The sequence below is a fragment of the Sinocyclocheilus grahami genome, unplaced genomic scaffold (genome assembly GCF_001515645.1).
Source record: "Sinocyclocheilus grahami isolate Dianchi unplaced genomic scaffold, SAMN03320097.WGS_v1.1 scaffold193.1, whole genome shotgun sequence".
In the NCBI taxonomy this organism is placed as follows: Eukaryota; Metazoa; Chordata; class Actinopteri; order Cypriniformes; family Cyprinidae; genus Sinocyclocheilus; species Sinocyclocheilus grahami.
Window position 1 is genome coordinate 1,289,082 of NW_015505372.1, and position 15,016 is coordinate 1,304,097.

The 15,016-nt window shown below is 36.5% G+C and overlaps 1 protein-coding gene across 1 annotated transcript; it reads right to left on the bottom strand.

Annotated features, from left to right (window-relative positions):
- Window positions 1–13,446: 13,446 nt before the first annotated feature.
- LOC107594955 (multiple C2 and transmembrane domain-containing protein 2-like) lies at window positions 13,447–14,777 on the bottom strand. The gene is made up of 4 exons (XM_016285186.1): window positions 14,673–14,777; window positions 14,220–14,294; window positions 13,991–14,110; window positions 13,447–13,693 (listed from the first exon to the last, which is right to left on the bottom strand). The coding sequence occupies exons 2-4, from the start codon at window positions 14,247–14,249 to the stop codon at window positions 13,547–13,549; spliced, it is 297 nt and encodes a 98-aa protein (XP_016140672.1). The 5' UTR covers window positions 14,250–14,294; window positions 14,673–14,777; the 3' UTR covers window positions 13,447–13,546.
- Between the last annotated feature and the right edge of the window lie 239 nt (window positions 14,778–15,016).

Below are 15,016 nucleotides of genomic sequence, written 5' to 3' on the forward strand. Positions count from 1 at the left end.
TTGTAGACCCACAAATTAGCATTTAAATAGTAAACATCTGCAAACTAGTTTTCTTGGTGGGAAATCTGATTTCCATCACAAATGCAGGACTCTAACAGACTTTTGAGATGGTGTCTCCGGATCTCAGGGGAGGAAGAAGAGAGGCACAAAAAGAGTGTGCTTAATTGAACCCAGCATTTCTGAATCCCTTCTGCAATGGGGTAAAATCTTAAGAGAAGGACGGTGATTGAGGAAAAAGTCAGTCATGGTGAATATTTATGATTTAAGAGCTTTTCAGAGGTTATGTAAAATAACATCTTGCCCAGCCAAACAATTTTCCCCATCGCTTAGACTTAGTGAATGTCACTGCCAACGTTTAAGTTTGTTTGCTCCTGCAATAACAAAAAGGTTTGATTCCGAAACAATATGAGAGTTTCGACATTTTTAATCATCTAACTGTATTTTTGTAAGGGTTTCATTTAGCTTCCCAAATAACAATCATAATGCAATAAATGCTGAACTGACTGGCACTCACAAATTATACACAAACTGTGCTAGTTTCATGTCTCTTGTACTGCTCTCTGGACTCTTTCTTCTCACGTAGTAAAATAACTCAGCTCAAATCAATATTTAATGTCTATTTATTTATTTATTTGGTAAGTAGCTGTGTAATTGAGGTAATGTACAGTTAGCCAGCAATTATTTTCAAAATAAACCCCTTCAGGGTGTTGCAAGACCCCTCTGATACACATCAGGACTGGTTGTACATTATCCCTTAGATGTTTTATACTGTTTGTCATTCAATTTAAAAGATGTAGGCAGTGTACTGCACAGACTACAGTAAGCAATTAGCTAGCATTCTGCATACCGTCTGGTACACATAGTAAAACACATCAACATAATGCCCCTTTTCAAAATGTATAGCCTAAAGCTAAAAAGTGTAGCTTACGATGCAACAAATGACAATTAGAAAATGCTGTAAAAGACAAATTCTCTGTCAATCACTGACCTCGAGGTTTAAAATGAAAGATGAAAAAACAAGTCATTTGTAAATAATCTTTTTAGCATTAACTTACGGTACTTGGTGTGTCTTCTGGTAAGACAGTGTGAAATACTAAATTTTGCATCTTGGGGGTTGGGTATGTATATGTTGAGCTAATCCACTTATAAGCGCTTACTGAAATGAAATGTGTGGGAACGGAACCAGTGTGGTTTTACATTTAGCTCCAGGCATCCATTTTGATTCAGCGACAAAATGCATGTGAAATGAGACCAGGCTCTCAGAGATAAGTAAATTTACACTGATGAAAGCAGCTCAGTAAACGGTTGCATCCTGTTGCAATTTCATAAGGAGAGAGTAGGTCAAAACACATGCTAACTCACTCGTCTGCTCTCATTCTGATGCTCATTATTCCCTCAGATACAATGAATATAGACATATGCATATTCATTTGCACACGTGCATGGCATTTTCACTCTTAAATAGCATAAACCAGTGAATGAGTAAGTTTAGTATGCCATAGGCTTATATAATAGTACCCAGCTAAAAGGCTAATGCCTTCATTGTCATGGTTTAAAATACAAATCTCATTGTAAATTAATCTGCATTTCTTGGGGCAATGCATTTCACAGTGCGCAGGTAGGTAAGAAGTTGAACGAGCTGACAATTGAGCGTACAAAGAGGAAACTTAATGGGAAAATGGACCAGCTTTAGCCCTGAAAGAAATGAAATTTGCAGTGGGTGAAAAAGAGAGAGATTTTGAAAAGGAGCCAAATACACTAGAGTCATACAAAGAAGCAAGCAGGAAGCAGTTAAATATTCCCTCCCTGCCTTCGGATTAAAACGAGTCATGATTTTGCAATCTCTTTTAAACAAGCGACGCAGTTCTCACATGAACCAAAGAAAGAGCCCTTTCTGTCCCATATCCCCTTGTGAGAGTCAATCGATTTTGTTCGAGTGCGACCGTCTAAGGGCCAGGGTTATATAAAGGCAGAGCACATCACCCTGGAGGGTGTAATGCTTCAGCAGGAGGCAAATCAGAGTCGAGTCTCCCCACTGGCTGGAGTTCATTTCCTTCTGTTTCAAACCAGTGGTGGCATCATCAGTGCCTTTGTGGAAACAGTGACCTTCGGCGCCTCCTGGCACCACAGAAATATTCACTCCGAACCGTAATGCCGGCATGAAGTCCACACCAGGGGCTGTCAGAAGCCTTCCCCTTATCATCCAGGCGCCTTGCGTCTTCAAGTCGACCTTAGTCTGGGAACATAGATTTCCCTAGTCTTGCATCACTGCATATCCTTGAGCAGTATGCCACTGAATGACTCCGGAAATGAGAGACAGAAAGGGGAAAGACAAAGAAAGTGGAAAAAGCAGATTGCACAATTAAAATTATATAATTAACCATCCGAAAACCAGGCCAAATCCGGTAATGTGCATGAGGAATTCCTCCAGAGCGTACAGCTTACTGATTGGAACGCAAGATCTTAATTTAGGATCACATTAGGAGGATTCATGTAAAGCAAGCTGTGCTCTCCAGGTGAGAGGAAGCTGAAGCCATATTACCAACCCAGGCTCATTGGAAAAATGTGCCTCTGCCTACATTTTTGCAAAACTCCGGGAAAACTTCCAAAACTTTTATTCCTTTTCACACACACATTACAATTAAAGGGGCAGATTATAGATGAATAAAGACTTCTTTTCAAGCAATTCCTTGCACAATACTATGTTATGGATCTCAAAACGTTTTTACCATAGTAGTGGTAGTATTATAATTTTATTTAATGCCATGTCCTTTTACCATAGTGCATGGTTTGTAAAATAATAAAATGTTATGGTTACATCACATAACCAGCTCAATATGAATGTCTTTTCTGACAGAGTAAACTTGCTCGGTAGCTCACCCGGCAACTTGCAATACAAGGTCAACACTATCTGTTAGATTTAGGGTAAGGTTTAATGTATGTGGTACGTTATATTCAAACATAGAGCATTCACTTTTTAGCTCCACTCATTTAATTCCCGAACAGCCACGATATGTACAACAAGCAACATAATAAAATGTTGCCAGATTCACGTTCATCTGTGACCCATCTACTTGTGATTTGTGAGTTTCTGAACTTCTGGAACATGGACTGTAAAACTTTGACATGCTAGAGTACAGCTGAAGGAGACACTGTTGGTATTAGATATTAATATTGTATTTGTACAAATCCACCCAGATAGCATAAGCCTGGAATCAACACTTGCCCCACGGCTATCTGTGGATGATGTTGATAATATTCACTAAAGCTGGTGAGGAGTGAGAGGCGGTGTTTGATTGCGTAAGACCACATCATCCACCTCCCCCCTTGGAGACCCGATCTCTGGCCTTCCCCCACACAGAACCAAAAACCTCCCACTGAACAAGCAAACAGTGAGTCAGCGCTTACTGCACAAAGCAACACTACAGCAGCAGGGCAAAGCTTGCACCCTCTCAGGCCACACCAATGCAAAGAGGGGAAAAGCAAGTGTCTGTGTGCCGTTATTTTAAGAAACAAAGGAATTATTTAGAATAATTCAGCTGAAAATGAAAATTCTGTCATTATTAACTTTTTTTAAATTATTTTTTTAATTATGAAAGGAGAATTTTAAAGAATCTTCATGGGTTTGATTTTCATTTAAGTCCATAATGCTTGTCAAATTCCAAAGTGGCAAAATAAAAACATCATACAAATCCATAACTTGCATCCTATACACCAAGATTAAATAAATAAAAAAATTCAAGTATATTTCGACATTTAGCAGACACATATCCAAACAGAGTTAAAAATTAGAAGAGCAAACAATTTATCAAGAGCAATATTCACAGTACATAATATAATAAATGTAAGTTTATATTATTATAACTTATGAGGAAAATTAAGTCATTGTTTGCTGATGATCTTCAAGCGAAGACCATTAAAGTTGGCATGATTTGGAAATCGTGACCGTCTTTTCTTCCCGACTGTGACGCATATATATCCAAGAGAAAAAGCTTATCAAATGAGGTTAATAAAAACATTATAATAATAAAAATAAAAAAGTAGGACAGCACTTGATTTTGTCAATCCGGAATTGATTGAATTTACTGAATCAATCAATCTCATGTGATTGACAGGTTCCTGGAAGAGAGTGATTAACGCATGAATGCACGTGTCATTACACAACAAATAAAAATGATGTGCACATAATTCATTTACAATTAAGACTGCAGTATTCTATAAAAAAAAAAAAAAAGAGAGAACAGTCGATTTTGATTTCATGGTGACTAAGGCTACGTTTACACTAGTGCATTTTCGTTTTAAAACGCATAACTTTTGCTATGGTTATGCCTGTCGTTTACACTAATCTGGCATTTTTGACCCTCAAAAACGGATACTTAAAAAAAAAAATGCTGCAGACCCCATTTTAGTTTTAGCTCACATGTGCAATTATAAATCAAGCTACAGCAGTTTTCTGAATAGTTGAGCTACAATCTCTTTTTGTCTGTCCAAGCTGTTTGTCTGAAATCGGGCTAGATAGATTCAGTCAGACTAAGGCATTTACGTGACATAATATAAATACAGAACAAATGCAAATTCCTGAAATAAAATGAATGTAAACATAGTGAGTCAGATTGGTCTGAATGTGGTCAGCCCTGGTTAACTGAAACGAACACACTGAAAAGAATCATTCGGTTGTGAATGAGACTGATTCGGTTGTCGATTGCAACTCAATGACTGAATGAGGTAATGAAAGGAAGGTTATCAGTGAACAAAAATGTAAATGTTGTTTCGTTCACCACACAAATCTAGTTTATGACTTCAGTAGACTTGAAAAACAGCTCACACGACATATGGACTACGCTGATGGTGCTTCGGTGTTCTTTTTTAAGAGCTAAAATGAGTGAAGATAGGCCTACTTTGATTTCTCCTTTTGTGTTCTACGACAAAACAGCATACAGAACAACTAAAGGGGTAAATAAAGACAGCATTTCATTTTTGAGTCAATTACTCTTTTGAAGCTCCTACAAATGTCTCACAAAGATCCAGTGCTGTGATTCTCTGTCAAAAGTCGCTGTTACAGTCGGGGTTTGAGTGTACTGTATAACAGAGGTTCAGTTGTAACACTCTCTGATGACTCATCTGTCACCAATACATCTGTCGAGTTTGAGTCCTCACCAATGAATCGCATCCCGTGTTAATGTTTCATTTGTTTTGTTTTTTCCTCCTCTGCCCCTTCTCTCTACAATCGTGACTCCACTAACAAAGGGACTTGTCGAGGGAAGTTGCCGTCGATTTGCAGGCATGTTGGTTGCCTGGGAAACGGGTTTAAAGTTGTGCGTAACTGACGGCAGGTCCTCTGCACTGCAGTAACCGGCACGTCTCAGAGCGGGGCGAACGCATGTGCCAAGGGCAAAATCACATCAGTCAGGCTATTTAACAATTTTGAAACAAGAACCAGGAGAAGAAAAAATTATAAGGAGTGTATGAGGAACAGAAGGTCACACTGAGGATCATAGTGAGGAAAACACAGAAGAACAACCTGAAGTTCTTCTTGAATATCTGAATATTCATGGCCTGAAAAAGAGTCAAGAACATTACCATTAAGATGACATAATGCGATATGCAATAAAATAATAATGCTAATATCTCGCATCTTGCAGAATAATCAAAAAGGGTTTTCTTTATCCATATATTATCATCCATTAAAACAAATTAATTTCCCTTAAAAACCCTCGGTGTTCTTTTTTAAGAGCTAAAATGAGTGAAGATAGGCCTACTTTGATTTCTCCTTTTGTGTTCTACGACAAAACAGCATACAGAACAACTAAAGGGGTAAATAAAGACAGCATTTCATTTTTGAGTCAATTACTCTTTTGAAGCTCCTACAAATGTCTCACAAAGATCCAGTGCTGTGATTCTCTGTCAAAAGTCGCTGTTACAGTCGGGGTTTGAGTGTACTGTATAACAGAGGTTCAGTTGTAACACTCTCTGATGACTCATCTGTCACCAATACATCTGTCGAGTTTGAGTCCTCACCAATGAATCGCATCCCGTGTTAATGTTTCATTTGTTTTGTTTTTTCCTCCTCTGCCCCTTCTCTCTACAATCGTGACTCCACTAACAAAGGGACGTGTCGAGGGAAGTTGCCGTCGATTTGCAGGCATGTTGGTTGCCTGGGAAACGGGTTTAAAGTTGTGCGTAACTGATGGCAGGTCCTCTGCACTGCAGTAACCGGCACGTCTCAGAGCGGGGCGAACGCATGTGCCAAGGGCAAAATCACATCAGTCAGGCTATTTAACAATTTTTAAACAAGAGCCAGGAGAAGAAAAAATTATAAGGAGTGTATGAGGAACAGAAGGTCACACTGAGGATCATAGTGAGGAAAACACAGAAGAACAACCTGAAGTTCTTCTTGAATATCTGAATATTCATGGCCTGAAAAAGAGTCAAGAACATTACCATTAAGATGACATAATGCAATATGCAATAAAATAATAATGCTAATATCTCGCATCTTGCAGAATAATCAAAAAGGGTTTTCTTTATCCATATATTATCATCCATTAAAACAAATTAATTTCCCTTAAAAACCATCTTCTAAATATTTAATATATTTTATCATGGAAAAAAACAATACATTGACGAGAATAAATGTATATATATATATAGACGTATTGCAGCTAAATCTCATACTATTTTTAAAGATAAAAATGTATCTTTAAAAGAGAATATATTTTAATGTGATTTCTTCTTTTTAATATTGTTTGAAAATGTTTTTTTTTAATTTTGACAAATTTAGCGCATGTTAAATTATTATATCATGTTATAATTATTCATTCATTTTAATACTAAAAATTTATATTCATAACATGATATTTTTAACAGAAACTAAGATGAAATCTTTGTCTATATTTCCACCATTAAAAAAAGTAAAAGTAATGGAAACAGTATTCAAAATTGGATGTTTTTAATAGAAACTAAGATGTCTTATGGCAGAATCAGACTCATGGTGTGGGTTTATAATTTTGCCAGGTGTGAATGTGGAATTCTAATTTGAAATACAGCGGCACATCACGCTCTGTCTCTGCAGGTGTGTTTTTAAGAGCTCATCTCAGGTATGATAACAGTCAGTGATTCAGGTCTGACCTTTGCCCAGGAGTGTCTGGAAGAAGATTTTTCCATGGCAACACCTCAGATCAGAAAAGAAGAAAGCGAGAGATCAACCAACCCTGCGAGGCTTCCCTCTTTACCTGACCTTTGAAACAATCAGACCCCAAGACACTATAATGAAGTGCCTGAATTGTTCACCTTCATCTGCACGACACCAAACACAGAGCACCTGCCAACCTGCAATCTCAAGAAAAGAAAAGAAAAAAAAAACCTTCTTTAAACTTGTAAGTCAGTTCAGAATCTAAGATACTTTTCTCCCGAGTGTATAAGCTGCTCACATGCCAACCCAGTATTCCAAGAGAAATGTCCTAATAACAAAATGCTGCTCTGGTAACACTTTGACCTCATTTTGGAGGATTCTGTAGAGGAGCCTCGATTGTCTTCAGATATTTTCTTGTGTGTCAGCAACACAGAATATGGAAGTAGGGTCAAAAGCAATAAATCAAAATATCTATGTAAAGCATCATTCTGTAAATATAGCACACTATATATATATTTATGTGTTGTTTATATATATACTGCCATTCAAAAGTTTGGGGTCGGTAAGTATATATATTTTTTTATGTTTTTGCAATGTATCTTATGCTTGCCTATTGATTTAATCAAAAATGTAGCAATATGTGAAATATTATTATTTTTTTGTACTTTAAAATATAATTTATACCTGTAATTGCAAATCTGAATTTTCAGCAGCCATTACTCCAGTCCTCAGTGTCACATGATCATCTTCAGCAATCATTCTAATATGCTGATTGGTACTCAAGAAACATTTATTTTTATTTTCAATGGTGAAAACAGGAAAAAAGTGCTGCTTAAAATTGTGTAAACCATGGCACTTTTTTCAGGATTTTATGATGAATAGAAAGTTTAAAAGAACCAAATCTATTTAAAATTGACATTTTTGCAACAAATCTTTTACTGTCACTTTCAATCTATTTAATAACAGTGTAAAGTCTTAAATTATGTAATAATGGTGTTCAGTAAAGGAGCTGAAGTGATTAAATACATTCTCTACATTTTATTCCTGTTTTCACACTATTATGAACAATTCAATTCCTAAATTTCTTAATTTTCTACCCTCCTTTTTAATATTAAACGTATATAACAAAATGTTATTTGGTAAATCAGACATATTAGCATGTAGCTCAGTTCAAAAACCTGCATCTGACAGTGTTAAAAACTGACATAGTTGACAAAAAAATGGATGGTGTTGACAAAGGTCCAGCAGAGGTTACAACAACTGATTGACAAGACAACAAACTATTTTTTTTACGTATTTAATTTAATACAACAATCCTTCAAGTGAATGTCTCAATCCGAGTCTCAATTAGCTTTTAAAATACAAGAAGATTATGTCAGGTTCAGTGTAATGGTAAACATGATTATGTACTGTCCTGTAGCTGCAACACAAATGTTCCTAATATGAATCCAAAGGATCTGTAACCTGTCTTTAAAACCCATCAGTTACAAAATGTTATTTGTGTCTGTGTCTGTATCTGTGATCCCATGAGTGACAGGTTATAAAAATAAATGTAATAATAATAATAAAATGATAATAAGGCGTGTAAATCAGGCTAAATATATATGTAAATTAAATTATGAAACAACATTAGAGTAATTCCCCATATGTAAAAAATATATGACTGATTAAAGAGTTTTGTGAGTTTTTGTCAACTTCATCTGACAAGTAAAATCCGCCAGACATAAAATCTGACGAGTTGAGTTGACAAAATTGAATATTTTTGCACATTAACCAGGTTTTGTACAGTGGATCAATTTTGTTTTATACCTCAGTTGTATATGCGTTAATAAACATAACAAAACTGACAAGATTTATCCCACAACTAATTACAGAAACTTTTACACAGGGATGACGGAGTTGACATGTTGAAGCTGTGACCGTGGAGACTTCAACACTGTTTGTACAAAATAAATCATAGAAAATATGAAAGAAAATATATCAACACTTTGTTTGGCAGTTTTATATTGTGACTTCATGCTGACAAACTTCATGCTGAGGTTAAATTATTTCCAAGTATGGAGCACGTATTTAAAATAATGCTGAAGAAATTGTAAACAAAAAACAAAAAAAAAACAATGATTGGCCTGGGTATACAGATTTCCTTCAGATGCAACTAAGTATTTTGATTCATTTCCTCATTTTTAACATAAAGAGGGCTTTTGTGTGTAGGCCATGTTTTGTCCCATATATATATATAGTAATTTAGTAATTTTAAAAAAAATTTAAAAATTACTATTTAGTAATAGTGAAACTCCAAATACGCCTCGCAGAAGAAACCCAGAAAATGCCTATCGCTGCAACTGAATAAACAGAAGATTCAACTGCTTTCATTGATTCAACGTGAGTAATAAACACATGACTATGGCAATATACGGTTTATCTGAGTTCTTATTATTATAATTTTCACTAAAATAAAGTATATTTATAATGCAATGCCTTTATCACTGCTTAAATACTATGAAATATGTTGCATGCCTTATTCTGTGTAAGAAGCCACATCATCTCACAGAAGGATTTATTTCAAACACTCGACTGATGTTATGAAGTGAGTTTGGAGTAAAAATATGTTATTAATTGTGGTATTTTCACATGCTTTCAGATGGAGCAGCATTTACTTCACAGAGCCGTAGTTCACTGAGAAGCTATGCAAACAACTGTCATTATTGCAAACGATTTCTTCGATTTCAGAATTGCAAGTAACTTGTCAGTGAACTATGGCTATGTGTAGTAAACTCTGCTCCATCTGAAAGCATGTGATGATGATTTCTTGCTGATTACAGAACCGGCTTTTTTAATAAAATGCGCATGACAATTGCATTCGATTAATCGTGCAGCCCTAATGTATGTATGTATGTATATACATATATATATATACACACACACATACACACAAATCTCGCTGAAACTTTTGAATGGTGGAGATTTATATATTTAATCTATTTAATTTTTTGGCATTAATGGACATGAAAATTTATATTTTCAACTCTATACTCTATATGAAAAGAAAGAGGCTGCAGAGACACAAAACTAGCACAGATATGCAGGAAAGCAGTTGGTCAGGTATATGGTTTAGAGGTCATTACACAGAACTACTTGACCACAGAATGCTGTACTGACAAATCAGAAGTTTTCCAGTAAGTCATTTACATAATCTATACAGGCTATGTCAGTATGTGAACTACAGCTTTGAAGATTGCTGCACAGAATGTTATCTCAAAAATCACTCACGTAAGCGATCTGTAACCGAAATATGAGCAGCAAAAAGACTGAAGATGAGTTGTATTTTGAACCTGTTCTCCAGGATGACATGCACCTCCAAGCCGAAGCCCTATTATATACAATGTTTTCAGATGAGAGGTGCGATAGAGTCTGTAAAAACCACTCAAGCACACATTTCTGCACAGCCCCTGCACTGCTGAAACTCCCTGTGTTCCAGCGGTGCTGTTTAAAAGCAGACGCTCTCGAGTGTGTGTTCTATTTTCCACTTGACAGTGCTGGTACTTCACCAGAGAGGCGGCACGACTGGGCCAAGGCTGTCAGTCAACTCATCCTCCATCTCCATCAACGTTTCATTCAGTCCTAATGCATTCATTCAAGGGCCTCACCCAGGGTCCGGGCCCCAATCTAATACACGTGCCTCAACCATTCCGCTCTGGTTACGAGAATAAGCTTATTTCCTTATAAGCCATCTGGCAGCCCACGTCAGCTACAAAAGGAAATAAATCAATTTGTCAGCCAGACAAAGAGACGTGTAGCAAACAAGGTATGACCTAATTTACGGGGGCCGTGTCCAAATCGACAATGACCTAAAGTTATCAGGCGAATCTGATGGTAATGCGAGAGGAAAGATTAAACCCGTTTCAAATGAAGCAATTTGGCCCGCGATTGCATCAGTGCGAACGGGGAGTCAAAAAGACGAGCAGCGTACATTCGGATTCTCATTGAAGTCCCTCAAAAGGCCCGGTGGCAAATGAGAGTTTTACTTATCAAAGCAAATGCCTCCTGTTGGATTTAACGAGGTAAATATCTTTGCTTTTTTTTAACAAAAGGAGTAATAAAACTAGCAGTTATGACATTGTGGTTTATGACGAGCCCCCAAAGTGCTCGCAAGTCTCTAAAACAGTCAGAATGGAAAAACAGCTTAGTAAACGCACAAATCTCATTAAATACGGTAGCTGTAATGTTTCTCCCGAGCCATAATAAACCCAAAATGCCGATATTTCTTCTGTGCTCTATCTTATTTTGTTACTTTAACCACATTAGCGCTAATAGTACTTTATTTTGTTATACAATAGCTGAATAATACAACATCCCGTCATGTGTAATGCCTTTTCAGGCTGTATCGTTTTAATAAGCCATGAGGCTTTTTTTAATTACGGGCAGTTTGTCTGAGAGCACGAGCTGGTCATGATGTTGGCACGGGATTTGGGGCCAAAGAGTCAATGGGCAAAATATGTATCTGTCCAATGTTCGAGAGTCCCGCTGTGTGCCCCCATAACCTTAAGTTTTATCCCTCATCACACACATACGCCCATCCATTCCACACAGATTCATTGAATTAAAGCGCTGACCACTGCACAATTTAATCTACCATTCCTTCAGGCGCTGTGACCTTGGCTTTGACTATGCCGAGGCCCCTGTTGGCATGGTAACCACCCTCTGCCTTAAGGGTTAGTCAGCCAGCCGTGTACCCTGCAGCCTAGAGCTTGCAACTTATTTATGCACAACGTGGTCCAGAATTCATTTAACAGAAATGGGAGCAGTGTGTTGATATTCCTCAAATGTTCTGCTGAGGGTTTGTTTGAAACATTGAAACTTTTGCAGTTAAACATAGTCCAAACTTTGTTTAGTAGATCATTTCTGTCTTTAAATTATATAATTAAGAAGTTCTACTCTTGACTTACATTGATGTGCAGCATTTAAAACATAACTAACAGTAATACTGTTAATATTTACATTTAGTCATTTAGCAGACGCTTTTATCCAAAGCGACTTACAAATGACGACAATGGAAGCAATCAAAATCAACAAAAGAGCAATGATATACAAGTGCAATAACAAGTCTCAGTTAGCTTAACTCAGTACACGTAGCAAGGTTTTTTTTTTATTATATAATAAATAAAAAGAAAACAGATAGAATAGAAAAAGAATAGCGCAAGCTAGTGTAAGAGGCCTTTTTTGCTTTTGTTAATAGTATAATAAATAAAAAGAAAACAGATAGAATACAAAAAGATTAGAAAGCTATTTTTTTGTATTTTTTTTAAAGAAAACAAGCAGCAAATGAATAGAGTGCAAGTCTAAAAGGAACAAGGTGGTTTTTTTTTTAAGAATAGAAAGTGCTAGAGTTAGAGAGTCAAATAAATTTGGAAGAGATGTGTTTTTAGCCGATTCTTGAAGATGGCTAAGGACTAGGAGGGAACATTTAATTTAAAGGAGACATATTATGCCCCTTTTTACAATATGTAATATAAGTCTCTGGTGTCCCCAGAATGTGTCGGTGAAATTTCAGCTCAAAATACCCCACAGATAATTTATTATATCATTTTGAAAATGCCTATTTTGAGTGAAAGCAGAAACACGCTGTTTTTTGTGCCTTTCTCATTAAATGCAAATGAGCTGCTTCTCCCCGCCCCCTTTTCCAGAATAGAGCTGCGCCATTACAGCTCATACATGCTAAAAACATCTGTTTTGGTTCAGATTATCATGTTTGTCGCTCTGAAATCATGCGTTTTAAACCATATGAGTTTAAACTTCTGATATACGGTTTTCTGAGTGCACACATTCGAAGCACACGGACAGAAAGCGGCTGTCACAGCATGTGAGTACTAAACTAAGTTCTCGTTCACACACAAGTTTACCTTAAAGCATGTGAGTACTAAACTAAGTTCTCGTTCACACACAAGTTTACGTTAAAAACACACATGAACTACAAAAACAGTCGATTATGTCTGTGAAAGTAAACAGCTGTGAAATCAATTGCATGATTATTTTAGATCTGTGTGGCAGCAGCAATATACAGTAAATAAATCAATAGTTCCACTGCTCTGTTGTCTCCTCTGAGGCTGGGACTCTAATTAGTGTTCTGTGCTCGTCTGTGCAGCCAAAGACAGAACAGTAAGCATGTTTTGCTCAAACTTTCGCCTTGGCATTAGTTACTGGGTTAATCTTTTTCATGTTTCCTTGGTTGGTAGATGCACCGGGGGTTACAGATTAAGGGGCGGTGATATTATAATGAGATCCCTTTGCCACGTCCCCAAGGGAGCGAAATCAGACGCACTCGTTTTCTCAGACACTTGCAGAAAAAGGCTTACCAAAACAAACTAAATTCTTACTCTGGTTGATATTCTACAATGAAAGCCACCACAAGTGTTACTAAAATGTATAAAAAAAATAAAAATCACCCACTAGGTCTCTGGTGACTCTCTCAGAGGCGATCTGGAGATAGTTCCACACAATGAGAAGGACCATGAACATGGGCATCATGTAGAAATCCCAGTACCACACAGTGAGAACAAAGACCTGAAGGAAAACACATGCAGGATTCAGGCTTTCATGAAGACTGAGACTAATGAAGGGTGACATATTTATCATATACAGTATTTACATAATCCCAATTCTTCTATTAACAGTTCATGAATGTGAATAAAGATACATGATCAACTATTAAAAAAGTTTCACTAGATTAGACTCTTATTTGTAAGGTAAGCTGCCATAAAAAGTAAGCTAGCATTTATGATTTATTTCCAAATCATATAATACCACAAAAATCTAATTAAACAACCATGAATTGACTGAATTAATTAATTAATTTCTAACCAGAAATGCTATGATGCTCCTCTGCACACTTTCCCACTGGAAACAGCTCTTGATGAACTGGTTGGCATGGCACACAGCACGATAAAGGTTCCTCACGCGAAGAACATTCCTGGCAAGAACCTGGTGGTTGTTAGATAGTTAGCAGCTCATACATTGACACATTTATGTGTGGATGTTACCCAACTTATACTATACTCTACTGATGCTATAATATTTCTGAACGTCATACCTTCTTAGAAAACTTGGCATTGTCCTCCATAAACTTCTGTTCTCTAGGTGTGAAGGTCCTGATGCTTGCTTTGATCTGGCCAAGGCATTGAACAATTCAAACTATTAAATATACAGTCTCTGAGCATATGAACTATTTTACGGATACAGTACATACAAGAATATACATCAGGTGCTGAAAATGTATCTGAGCGCAGTATTTTTTAGCTAAATAATGGCACTATTATCTTCTGTAGAGCTGCTTTAATAGCTGAAATCAAATTGGTTCATAACTGACGGATTTTAATATATGATATTTATATACAGTATGTATGTGAACGTGAAGCAATCTAAACTGTATAAAGTGCTGTATGAATAAATGTGACTTGGCCGTTTCATATTCTGCTTGGCTGATCATACTGAACTATTGAATAAAGGTGTAATCTCTTTGTTGTTATTATCAGTCAAGACTCACAGAATTGAAAATGATTTCCAGCTCCAGTACTATGGTTCCTTTAGACAGTCCTCCCAAATTCTCTTTCCTCAGAGGACAAGCAACCTGCTGACCATTACGTATCTGTAGTAATAAATAAAAAACCATTGAACAACATTCACACATATTCATTCCAATTCAACACCATTGCTCTAAAATTAATGGGTCAAAATTATTGATTTTTCTTTTATGCCAAAAATCATTAGGATATTAAAGGGGTCATATAATGCGATTTCAAGTTTTCCTTTCTCTTTGGAGTGTTACAAGCTCTTGGTCCATAAAGAAGATCTGTAAAGTTGCAAAGACTAAAGTCTCAAATCCAAAGA